Genomic DNA, 13,073 nt, shown 5'->3' with positions numbered 1-13,073 from the left:
TTTGGTTGGTCAAAATTAGGCAAATAAAACATTCGATGCTTCTAATTGGATTTTGACATTTATGAGAAGGTACTCATGTAGCCAATCCAAGACAAGGTTTTGGTTCCCCTTTAGATTTTCAAAATGGGACAAATATTTACACACGTGTCATTATCTTCAGCATCTACCACAACCAACAAAGCTCATTCCACACTATATTTTTACTGGACAAAATATACCAATGATAAAGACTTATCTTACTCTTAAAACAAACATACATATACATATATATATTTACCTGCCTCACGATGATGTTATATTACATAGCCCACAATATATATTCTTATTAATTAATTAATGGAAATTTATACCATAAAGGCTGTAATTATGATAGACATTCCCTCACTTATGTGTATTCTAGGAAGCACAAGAAGAATATCACAGCAGTAATATGGGAGGACATTCGGGTACTTTCAAGACATTTCAGAGAATGGCCACAGACTTGTATTGGCTGGGTATGAGGAAGGATGTCTAGAAATTTGTTGCGGAATGCTCAGTTTGCCAACGGAATAAATATATGGCTCAATCCCCAGCCAGGTTACTCCAACCACTCCCTATTCCGGCACAAGTCTGGGAAGATATTTCCATGGATTTTATAGAGGGGTTACCACCTTCGAATGGCTTTGATTCAATTCTCGTGGTGGTGGATCACTTAAGAAAATATGGTCATTTTATCCCTCTTCGCCATCCTTATTCTGCCATGACAGTTGCTGAGGTGTTTACTCGTGAGATTGTGAAGTTACATGGTGTGCCTCGCTCGATTGTTTCAGATAGGGACAAGATCTTCCTTAGTGCTTTTTGGAAGGAGCTCTTTCATTTGCAAAGCACTCTGCTGAAACACAGTACCGCTTACCACCCACAATCAGGTGGACAAACTGAGGTAGTCAACCGGGGTTTAGAGACTTACCTCCGCTGTTTTGTTGGGCCTAAACATCGTCAATGGTCTAAATGGCTCTCATGGGCTGAGTATTGGTACAATACTCTGTTTCATTCTTCAGCAGGCATGACTCCTTTTCGAGCTCTTTATCACCGTGACCCTCCTCCATTGGTTCGCTTTGAAGCAGCCACAACTCCAGTCTCAGCAGTAGAGCAGCACCTACACGAGCGGGATGACATTCTTTCCCTGTTGAAAGAAAACCTTCAGCGAGCTCAGCAGCCGATGAAAGTTCAGGCGGATCGTAAACGTCGGGATGTTGAGTTCAAAGTTGGCGATTTGGTCTATGTAAAGCTTCGACCGTATCGTCAAAGATCGGTGGCCAAACGTCACAATGAAAAGTTCTCTCCTCGTTTTTTTGGCCCATTTCCAGTGCTGGCACGAGTTGGGGCAGCTGCCTACTGCCTCAAGCTCCCACCACAGGCTGTCATCCATCCTGTTTTCCATGTCTCTCTTCTACGGGCAGCACTCGGGCCACAACAGCAGGCTACTAGTATTCCTCCGGGGTTGACAACAGAACTGGAATGGACATTGGAACCTGAAGATATCCTGGATTTTCGTCCTGGAACACACAAGATTCAACCACAAGCTCTCATCAAATGGGTCAACCTTCCTGAATTTGAGGCTACTTGGGAATATTTTCAGGTCATACAGAAGCAATTTCCTCATTTCCACCTTGAGGACAAGGTGAGACTTTTGGCCAGGGGTATTGATAGACCTTCCCTCACTTATGTGTATTCTAGGAAGCACAAGAAGAATACCAGTGGGGTTGCAGCAGGGGATAAAAATTAAGAGTTAGTTATTTGGGTTGTATTAGAGTATGGGTGAGTGCACCGTATTTTCCTAGTCCTTTAGAATAAATAGGCTGGTCTGTAGAGAGGAGAGGTTGTCAAGTATTTTGTAAGGTTTAATACCTGTTTGGAGAGAACCAAGCTCTCGAAATCTTGGTAATCAATACAATTCAGAATTTTCTTCTACCCTTTTCTTCTTTTTTTTCTACTGTGTTATGCTATTTTGACAGGAACTTCCTATCAAATTATTAGCAGAGCAATAAATGTTCAACCCTTTTATATAAATATATATAACAATTTATAATTGGGTTTATTTGTTAATAATACAATCAGATCATGCATGTACCATTTTCTATCTATCTATTGTATAATTGTTCCCTTTTTAGATTCTTTGTATGAAAATTGTATAAGGATATATAAGAAAATTCTTTGCAGTGTATTTATTATTATTTTCTTCTTTAACAAGTGAAATGTATGATTGATTAATTTGTTTTTATGTCTGCTAACTGTTAAGCAATCAGCCACTCCTCTTATAATAAAAAAATCCAAAAAATAAAATATCTAATGGTTATGTTCAGATTTCAAAATTGTTATACATACCTATATATATAAATAGGACCACTACTCTAAATCTGATAATCTGAAGTTTCTTTGACCAAAAACACTATACCTTCAAAAGAAAGACAAAGAAACTAAACAGGAAAAGAAATAAAAACAACCCTGACTCAAAAAAATAAGTACAAGACATTATTCTCCGATCTAAATTGGCATATGTATCATAAAATTGTGAAATCCCACTTCTTATATGTTTGAAGAAAAATGAAAAAATAAATAAATAAAAAAACCCACTTTCTGTATGTAGTAAAGAAAGAAAGAATAAAGATAAATAAAAGTGGCAGATTTATAAGTTGAATATTGGATTGGTGCTTTGATGATTTTTATTTTTCTTGGTTGAATGAAAACATGGGCTCTTTTTCTCAGACACTGGTAATGATTATCATAATAATCATTTTCATGCTTTTTACATTAAACAGTTGCACTGAAACACACAATGTTGATGATGTTGCTACTTTGTCAAATGCCTATGCACCTGAGAACTTAAATGTTCATCATCATGGTCTACAGCAGTTCGAAAAGGAAAAAGGGATTCTGGGCTGTACTTGACAGAGCATCATAAACAGTCCAAAAAGAGAATTCCCATTTTAGAAAGAAAAGAAAAAACAAGACTTCCATTCCATGTAGTTCTAGAAGTTGAAAATTTGGATGAGAAAGTCAGAGCAATGATCATCTAAGAGAAAGAGGAGGAAACTATAATCTAAGATACAAATACTAATTAATAATCTCATTCTCTCTAAGTTCTCAAGATCACTCAAACAAAATACACAACTCAACAACAAAACATAAACTGAATTTCATCCCAATCCTAGTTGAATATTGCTACAAACAAATTGTTCAAAACCATCTCTTTTTCAAGTTCCTCTACCAGAATTAGATACTATATGACCAAACCAAAACAACACTCAATATTGATAACCTTATACTAACAAGTCTATGCTCATTTCTGCCTCAATTCAATATATGACATATCATATTTGACAACCACTGTCTTTTAAGCTGGTAAACTTTGATAACCTTACACTAACAAGAATGTATCTTCTTATCTCTTCTATATACTAATGTAAACTTTCTAAGTTGGTGACAACCACTGTCTCTAACCATCTCAACGAGCATACCACTGTCTCTAGCGTGCATACAATATAGCTAAGACTGTGTTTAAGCAAAATACCAAAAAGGATAAGTAATTTGCAAGCTATGAGTGCTAAAAGAAGTTTGACTCAAAAGGAGACTGAATATATACACATTGCATCTTTTTATGTCAACATATTTCTTTTAATTTTAACAATATTGAAACTAAAAAGAAAGACAGAACAAGTTACCTTAGGATCTGTATCGAAGTCTAACTCCACAATCTCAAAGCACCTTTAAAACCCAACAAACAATATATTAAAACATTAAGAAGACAACCAGAAATCTAAACCCCAAAACAATATTAGTTTGCAATCTTCATTTTTAAATCATATAATCTTAAAGCCAGTCAACTCGAAAGCTTCATTGGGGCCAAGTAGTCATTTAGTTTGCTATATTTCAATCACGTTGGAGTCATTGAATTCAATCTTATCTTTCACGTGACAACGTAGAATTAATGTCAAATAACATTTCCTCTCTATTTACCACGGGGTTCAATTATTCTTGTGTCACTGTCGCAAAGTACTATATAATAACGTCTTCAAGTTCAAGCAGACCGTGGAAGCAGTCACTCACTCATCTCTGTAAACCATGAAATCCTCCACTTTAATACTCATTATTGTAGGACTAGCCTATGCAGCCAATGTCCTAGTTCAAGCTTCACCGTACCACAGAGATCAACCAGAAGTGCTTTCATTGCTCCGAAGTGGGTGGTGCAGCCACGACTCTGTCTACAATACAACCCAATATTGCAATTGGTCAGGTATCACTTGCGACCCCGCTGGACAGATTACTCAAATTACTCTTTCTCATTATTATTGTGAATATTGTGAACAATGGTCATTGAAGAAATTCAACTGGTCTTGCTTTCCAAACTTAGTCCATCTGAATCTTTCCTGTGCTGGGATTTCTGGAGTTATTCCATCCCACCTAGGTACTCTTTCAAAACTCACCCACCTTCACCTTTCCAAAAATTGTCTAACAGGCCAATTACCTCTTTCAATTGCCAACCTCTCCAGGTTGAGGGTGTTTGATCTTTCTTATAATGGCCTAAATGGTTCTATTCCAAGAGAATTGGGTAGTTTAAAGAATCTCATTACATTAAATTTGAGCCATAACCATTTTCGCGGTCCAATTCCTTCAACTGTTGCTCTTTTTTCCAACCTCACTCATCTAAATATGTCATCTAATGAAATTAATGGGTCTATTCCAATTGATTTAGGAAAGCTGAAGAACATGGTTTCTCTGGACCTGTCTCACAACAGGCTCCAAGGACACCTCCCATCCAGTATATTCCAACTGAACAGATTGACTTCCCTATCATTTTCTCACAACAAAATCAATGGTTCCATACCTCCGGCTTTGGGTGATCTAACCAATTCGGTGGAGTTGGACCTTAGTTCAAACGAATTTGATGGTCCACTCCCTCTGGAAATTAGAAAACTAAGAAACCTAGAGTCGTTAGTCCTTAACCAAAATCAATTGATTGGTTGCATTCCATTAGAAATTGCAAATTTGAAGAACTTAACATTTCTGGATGTTAGTTACAACAGCCTCAGTTGTCCAATTCCTTCAACTGTTGCTCTTTTTTCCAACCTCACTCATCTACATATGTCATCTAATCAAATTAATGGGTCTATTCCAATTGATTTAGGAAAGCTGAAGAACATGGTTTCTCTTCACCTGTCTGGCAACAGGCTCCAAGGACACCTCCCATCCAGTATATTCCACCTGAACAGATTGACTTCCCTATCATTTTCCCACAACAAAATCAATGGTTCCATACCTCCGGCTTTGGGTAATCTAACCAATTTGGTGGAGTTGGACCTTAGCCAAAATCAAATGATTGGTTGCATTCCATTAGAAATTGCAAATTTGAAGAACTTAACATTTCTGGATGTTAGTTCCAACAACCTCAGTTGTCCAATTATGCCAATTCTCACGGCTTTACAATCAATTGAAGTTCTTTCGCTAGGTTCAAATAGAATATATGGTTCCATGGATTCAAATATTGTAAAGCTCAGAAAGCTGTATTCCTTGGACTTGTCATATAACAACATATCAGGGATCATACCTTCTGAATTTGCCAGCATGACAGAATTAAGGTATTTGGATCTTTCTTACAACTTTTTAAAGTGTCCAACCGGCGGCAAAGAGCTTGACATCATTTCTTTCAACTATCCCCTTCATTGCTTCAAGTCTACCTCCAAGTCTACCCGCAAGTCTACCAAGCCTACCCGCAAGTCTACCCCTCAAGTTGCGATGATTATTTGCGTCGTCTTGGCCTTCTCTGTCTTTTGTTTGATCATTTTATTCCTGTTGGCCCATAAGTGCCTTTTCAAAACTAGACAAGTCCAACCTACTAAACGAGCTTCAAAAAATGGTGATATATTGTCGATATGGAATTATGATGGGCAAATTGCATTTGAAGATATCCTAAAAGCAACGGAAGATTTTGACATTCGATATTGCATTGGAACAGGTGGTTACGGTAGTGTATATAGAGCACAACTACCTAGTGGCAAAGTAGTTGCCTTGAAGAAGCTTCACAGTTCAGAGGCTGAAGAAGTATCATTCAGAAAGAGTTTTGAGAATGAGGTAGAAACGTTGACTAAAATTCGTCACAAAAATATCATAAGACTCTATGGATTCTGTTTGAACAAAAGAAGCATGTTTTTGATTTACGAGTATATGGAAAGAGGAAGCTTGTTTTGTGTTCTAAGCAATGATTTAGAAGCTATGGAATTAGATTGGAGTAAGAGAATTAATGTCATCAAAGGCATAGCTTATGCATTATCTTACATGCATCATGATTCCACTCCTCCAATTGTTCATCGTGATGTAAAGAGCACCAACATCTTATTGAACTCAGAATTTGAGGCTTTTGTGTCTGATTATGGAACCGCTAGATTACTTGATCCCGATACTTCCAATCGAACCATGATTGCTGGTACATACGGCTATATTGCTCCAGGTAACTTTTTTTACATTCCATTCCATTCCATTCCCTTGCCAAATTAATATTCTTTACACTTACATGTATTGAAGTGAAATTAAATCATTGATTTGGAAAGAAATTCGAATCTTTAACTCAAGGATACTTCATCTTGTTGTGATTGACATGTAGAATTTGCCTACACCATGGCCATAACAGAAAAATGTGACGTTTATAGCTTTGGTGTAGTGGTACCAGAAACGCTAATGGGTAAGCACCCTGGAGAATTTTTGTCATCATTGTCATCTTCATCATCGTCAATTCAAAATATGTTGCTGACTGAAATAATAGACCATCGCCCATCACCGCCAAGAAATGGGATTGTTGAGAGTGATATTGTTCTTATTACTACGCTGGGATTTGCATGCCTAAATGCCAAACCAATGTATCGACCAACAATGAAGCTAGTTTCTCAACAACTTCTTGCTCGCAAACGATTGATAGCCAAGCGTTTTAGTGATATTTCACTTGGACAGCTAATGTTCCCACATGAAATTTTACTAGAAATTGAAAATAAGATTAGTTGAATTCATTAAATTCAAAGATGTTTCTTGCAACTTATCACCATGCTCTACTTTGGAATTTATAATATCATCTCCAATTTTTCAATTTTTATGAATTTCAAAATAAGTAAACAAAAATTTCTTTTCCGTTTAGATTCGGCATACTTATGCATACTTAAATATTTAAATATTTTTATTATATATTTTAATTTTATATTAAAAAATATTACTTTTCACGGCGTAGCTTTGAGTCGGTAAAAGATACTTTTGTCCGCGTCGTTCATTTTACGCAGACAAAAGTCCTATTAACGATCGACTTTAACAGTAAGCCTTTGTCCATGCAAAAACACGTCGGCAAAGTCCTGAGGACCTTTTTCCGGCATAAATCTAATTTTTTCTGGCGCAAAAATGCATCGACAAAAGCAATCTTTTTTTGTAGTGAAAGGATCTCAATTCTTATTTAAAGAGTAAGCTTATACGCTGCCTGTAACCCAAGAGAACTTGAGCTTTGCAAGTTCTTATAATCCTAATACAGGTAACTCGTGGACTAGGGTTTATTCACAACCTGAACAACGTAAAAACTCGTGTTCAATCTTTTTCTTTAAGTTTTAGTTTAATTAATTGTTAGCAAAAAAGTTAGTCAACAATATATGATGTTTTTGCTGGTATTGACCCAGATTTGGATGCTCAAGTAGAATTTGAAGCATTCAAAAAACTTGGAGATCCAACTACAAGAAGACAAGTAGTCTGATAGAATATTGTTTTGTTATTTTTTGTCTTTAGTTTTGGGATTTGATATAGAATACCAGATAAATCTTGATTTGAATCGATGTCTTTTCTTTGACTCTTGGTTTGTTCTTTCTTTATCCGGGAGACGATCTCAAATAAATAGGTATGGAAGCTATAAGTGTAAACCACGATCGAATCTATGGAAGCATTGGTTTATACATTCCTTTTAGTCTCAACTCTAGCAATCATTTTTTTCGCTATCTTTTTTCGAGAACCGCCTAAAGTTCCAACTAAAAAATGAAATAATTTTTCATTATCTCAATTGAAAGTAATGAGCCTCCCAATATAGGGAGGCTCATTACTTCAACTAGTCCTCGTGTTCCTCGAATGGATCTCTTAGTTGTTGAGAGGGTTGCCCAAAAGCAGTATAGTATATAAGGCATACCCAGTAAAACTTACAAGTAAACCAGATATAAATATGGCAACTAGGGTTGTTGTTTCCATTATTATATAATTAAAAGACCACAATAGATCTATACTAAGATCATTTATATACAATGGAATGGTATACAAAGTCAACATATCTCAATGAATAGAAAATAGGATTTATGGCTACACAAACTGTTGAGGGTAGTTCTAGATCTGGTTCAAGATGAACTGGTGCGCAGGGAGTTTATTGAAACCATTGAATTCAGAATATGGTAAAGTAGCTCCTGGGTGGGGAACTACTCCTTTGATGGGTATCGCAATGGCTTTATTTGCGGTATTCCTATCTATTATTTTGGAGATTTATATTTCTTCTATTTTACTAGACGGAATTTCAATGATTTAGATTCACAAAAACTATTAACTCACTTTTCACTACAAAGTGAAGCATTTAGTTCTCTGATTTTTATCCCATTCTATTTTGGTAGTTCGATCATGTACATGTAACTTTTTGATCAAATAAACTTTTCAAATTCATAGTTTTAAATTAGATTTTTCTTAATATTTTATTACAATGAAGTTCATTAGTATTATTTATAGAGGAAAATTTGGAAAAAAAAATTATTTAATTTTAAAACTAGAATGCACCATATCTTTATATACAAAAAGTGTGTATCTAACGGATTCTTAGTTTGATAATTTTTTATTTAAAAAAAATTAAACTATAAACAATATTTTGGTTTAATTTTTTTTAATATGTTTATTCATTATTTTATAATATATGGCATTTTGTATTTATTTAAAATATATATGATAATTAAAAAAATAATAAACATAAATTAATATATTTTCTAAATAAAATTAAGCCTAGTATATATATATAATATACCATATAACTCTTATATATAAAAAGTGTGTAGATAACAAAAATTCTTAGTTTTAACGATTTTTTTTCCTTTTAACTTTAATATAATAATCTTATATTTAACGGTAGATTGTAAACATGATTTAAATTTAAATAAAATTAAATAAATAAATAATTAAATAAATTAAAATAGCATATTTTTTAGATATTTTAGAATGATAATTATTTAAAAATAATAAAACCGTATGTTTAACTTAAATAAAATTTAATTAAACTTAAGCTTAAACTTCACATATTAGAATAATATCATATTAAATATATAATATAATATATTCTACTATCAACTAGCAACAAACTTAAATTTAGAATTCATGTATAATATTAATATTATATTAAATATATAATATCTTGTTACCACTGCAAAATTAAAAAATAAGAACAAACATAACTTAAACAAAATAATTAAATAAATAAAAATATGATATTTTATGATACAATTTTAATAGTTAAATCATATTTATTTAAAACTAATAAAGTCATACATATCATTTTTTTATCTTATAAATTTGCATGTTAGTTTATTATTTATTAAGTGATTGGAGCTCCTTTTCTTCATAAAATTCACCAAAGGACATTGTGAGATACATTAGAAATAGAAACTAAAAATAGTTAATGCATGTATACTACTCTACACTTGAATTTTTCTATTATTATTTTATTCTATTATTAATTTTTAATTAAATATTACTGTAATTTATATAAATGTCATGTAGCTATGTAAATATATATTTATGTCAACGTTGTATTTAAATGTCATATATGTAGAAATTATTGATATAAATATTTATATATCCTATAGAACTGTGATTCATTCTATTACATATTTTTTTTAAAAGTGAACCAATTTTTATTAAAATTATAGACATATTTTTACCCTTGTTACACCCAGATTTCGAGATTGAGGAATTACGATCCCAAATCTAAGTTCATTAGGTGTAAGCTCGAAACAAGCATAGTCATTATATGATCCTTCAGACAAACAGTTTCGCTGTAAATGACTACCTTGTGAGCTTGAGGAGTGTGTAGCCTCGAAGATGCTCCGAGCTTATGAGGTAAGCTCGCAATAACAAGGGTTCAACACTTGTATATATTTTCTGATGCATCTCTTGCCCTCAGACAAGATGGTTCGAGCTCAAGAAGTATAAGCTCGAATGTGAAGACTTCGTCAATGGTTACTTGTTGTGAGCATAGGCAAAATAAGATGACGAGCTCGTGATAGACAAATAGTCTCGGAGGTGTAATGGACTCAGTATCTGAGCTTGTTGGTTACATGTGAATGTATTTATTGTTGCATAATCCCTATGTTTAAGGGATATTATGTAATTTCTTAACCAATCCCACGTTTTATGGGATGTTACCGTGTACGTAGAAAATAATGCATTAAGTGGAATTATATCATTTGATTCGCAAAATGTCTTCTCGAAATATGTGAGAACGAATTCTGAAACCTTCTCTATAAATGGAAAAGGAAACTCCATTTGTAAGGGACCGAAATCTTGAGATCTTGAGAGAAAACTCTGGGCAACTATTCTCTTAAAGTTTCCAGAAGACTCTTAAGCGCTTATAACACAGACTCGTGGACTAAGCAGATTTAACTGCTGAACCATGTAAAAAGATCCTATTTTCATCTTCTTATTTCATTTCATCTGATATATTCTAGTTTAATTGCTCTCATTTTCAAGTTGTCGAAAAATGGTGTCAACAATTTGGTGTTTTCATTGAGAGCCATTAAACAGTGCGTGAGTCTATTTAGTTAGAGAGCCTCTCGAATTAGCAATGTCTGCAAATGATCCCAATATACCTGAGGAGGAAATTCTAGATGAAGATGACTACCCCCAATGCCCTGGAAAGCAGCCTATGGTGAATTCTGATCCCAATGAGTGGAGTGACTCGTCTAACTCCCGGGGACCACCTACCCCTAGGGCCGACGAGGATATATACTACAATCCCGAGAGATATGTTTCAATCATGGAACTCGAGAATCGCCAACTGTGTAAATTGTAGGCAGAAGCTACAAAACGCAATGAAGAGCTAGCCAGACTAGCTACTGAAGCACAGGTGGCTCAGGCCCCGCCTTCGCAAGATACCCAATCTCCGCCTCCACGGGACGCTCAAGTCCCACCTCGTAGGCCTAAGAGGCAACCTCGTAAGAATGCGGCAGCCAGAAGGGCAGAGCAAGCTCCGCCACCAGCATCGCATCCTGTTCCACCGAGACCCCGGAGAAGTAACCGGGCTGAAGGTGCTGCCAACCCAACTTTAGAGGCACAAGTAGGAATAGGGAATAACCGAGCCCCCTCAGTGGCTCGTACCCAAAATCCTGGTGCCACACAGAATGTACCAGAGCCTGATCGGGTGAATTCAGGGCCATCTAGGCCCCACAATGGAAGGCATCCACCTTCTCTAATAAGGCACCCGACGTCGCCAATAAGGCACCATTTGCCAGTTCGGAGGGATCCACGACCGGCCCACCAAGATAGGGATAGCTTAGCTGGGCATAGACATGGAAAAAAAAGAAGTTGCTCGAGAGTGTAGGGGTCCTCATCCTACGAGGAGCCAGATGTCACGGTCTTAAACTATTGAGACGAGGAGACTGATAGGAAACTCATCTCGTAATAATCATGCAACAAGCCATGTCAGTGAAAGCTCGAATTACACTAGGTCTGTGAGTATATATAACACGGAGCCTAGAAATGCTAGAAATTGAGGAGATCACCCAGATCTACAGGAAAATTTAAACCATAATCGGGGACGTGATAATCCCCCGAATCCAGATCTACTAGATTATCTGAACGGTCGCAAGCAACCAATTTACAATCCTGCACCGAGTCGGGGAACTGGAGTTGTAATCAATGATAACCAACTCCCTCCGGTCCAGGCCAGGCCTCCTGTAGATCCAGTCCAAGAGAGGATCTCTTGATGCATCTCTTGCCCTCAGACAAGATGGTTCGAGCTCGTGAAGTATTAGCTCGAATGTGATGACTTCGTCAATGGTTACTTGTTGTGAGCATAGGCAAAATAAGATGACGAGCTCGTGATAGACAAATAGTCTTGGAGGTGTAATGGACTCTGTATCTGAACTAGTCGATTACATGTGAATGTATTTATTGTTGTAGAATCCCTATGTTTAAGGGATATTATGTAATTTGTTAACCACTCCCACATTTTATGGGATGTTACCGTATACGTAGCAAATAATGTATTAAGTGGAATTATATCATTTAATTCGCAGAATATCTTCCAAAATATGTGGGAACGAATTCTGAAATCTTCTCTATAAATAGAGAAGGAAATTTCATTTGTAAGGGACCGAAATCTTGAAATCTTGAGAGAAAACTCTGGGCAACTATTCTCTTAAAGTTTCCAGAAGACTCCCAAGCACTTATAACACAGACTCGTGGACTAGGATGATTTAACTGCTGAACCACGTAAAAAGATCATGTTTTCATCTTCTTATTTCATATATTCTTATTTAATTGTTTTCTTTTTCAAGTTGACGAAAAACGGCGTCAACAACCCTAATTTTTTAATAAATTTATGTCATGCATTATATTAAACATATTTTATTTATTTTTATGATATTTTTTATTTATTTAAAATTTATATGATAATTAAAAAAATACATGTTTAAACATTGTATATAATTTTGATAAAAACTGGTTCACTGTTTTTTTAATATATATATATATAATAGAATGAATTATAGCTATATAGTATATATCAATGTCTATATCAATAAGCTCTACATATATGACATATAAATACAATGTTGACATAGATATATATTTACACGAAATATATATAAAATACAATAATATTTATAAAGAAAGTAATAATATAAATAAAATATGAATAGGCAAATTCATAGCGTAGATAGTAGTATACATGCATCAACTATTTTTTGTTTCTAATGTATCTCAGAATGTCTTTTGGTGAATTCAATGAAGAAAAATAGCTTCAATCACTTGATAAAATGTAAACTATCACA

General features: G+C 34.9%; 3 protein-coding genes across 3 annotated transcripts; all 3 read left to right on the top strand.

The window, feature by feature from the left end:
- Positions 1 to 4,101: 4,101 nt before the first annotated feature.
- LOC133825740 (leucine-rich repeat receptor-like serine/threonine-protein kinase RGI4) lies at positions 4,102 to 5,772 on the top strand (the record flags this gene model as incomplete). The annotated part of the gene is made up of 1 exon (XM_062258645.1): positions 4,102 to 5,772. A coding segment is annotated over exon 1 (1,671 nt), but the record flags the coding sequence as incomplete, so codon positions are not given.
- LOC133824398 (MDIS1-interacting receptor like kinase 2-like) lies at positions 5,744 to 7,042 on the top strand. The gene is made up of 2 exons (XM_062257276.1): positions 5,744 to 6,484; positions 6,638 to 7,042. Exons 1-2 carry the CDS (start codon positions 5,773 to 5,775, stop codon positions 7,030 to 7,032), a joined length of 1,107 nt encoding a protein of 368 aa, XP_062113260.1. The 5' UTR covers positions 5,744 to 5,772; the 3' UTR covers positions 7,033 to 7,042.
- A 3,822-nt stretch (positions 7,043 to 10,864) lies between these two features.
- On the top strand, positions 10,865 to 11,620 carry LOC133825739 (uncharacterized). The gene is made up of 2 exons (XM_062258644.1): positions 10,865 to 10,948; positions 11,093 to 11,620. Exons 1-2 carry the CDS (start codon positions 10,865 to 10,867, stop codon positions 11,618 to 11,620), a joined length of 612 nt encoding a protein of 203 aa, XP_062114628.1.
- The last annotated feature ends 1,453 nt before the right edge of the window (positions 11,621 to 13,073 follow it).

This window comes from Humulus lupulus, chromosome 3 (assembly GCF_963169125.1).
Source record: "Humulus lupulus chromosome 3, drHumLupu1.1, whole genome shotgun sequence".
Classification (NCBI taxonomy): domain Eukaryota; kingdom Viridiplantae; phylum Streptophyta; class Magnoliopsida; order Rosales; family Cannabaceae; genus Humulus; species Humulus lupulus.
This window is presented reverse-complemented; position numbering and strand designations above follow the sequence as displayed.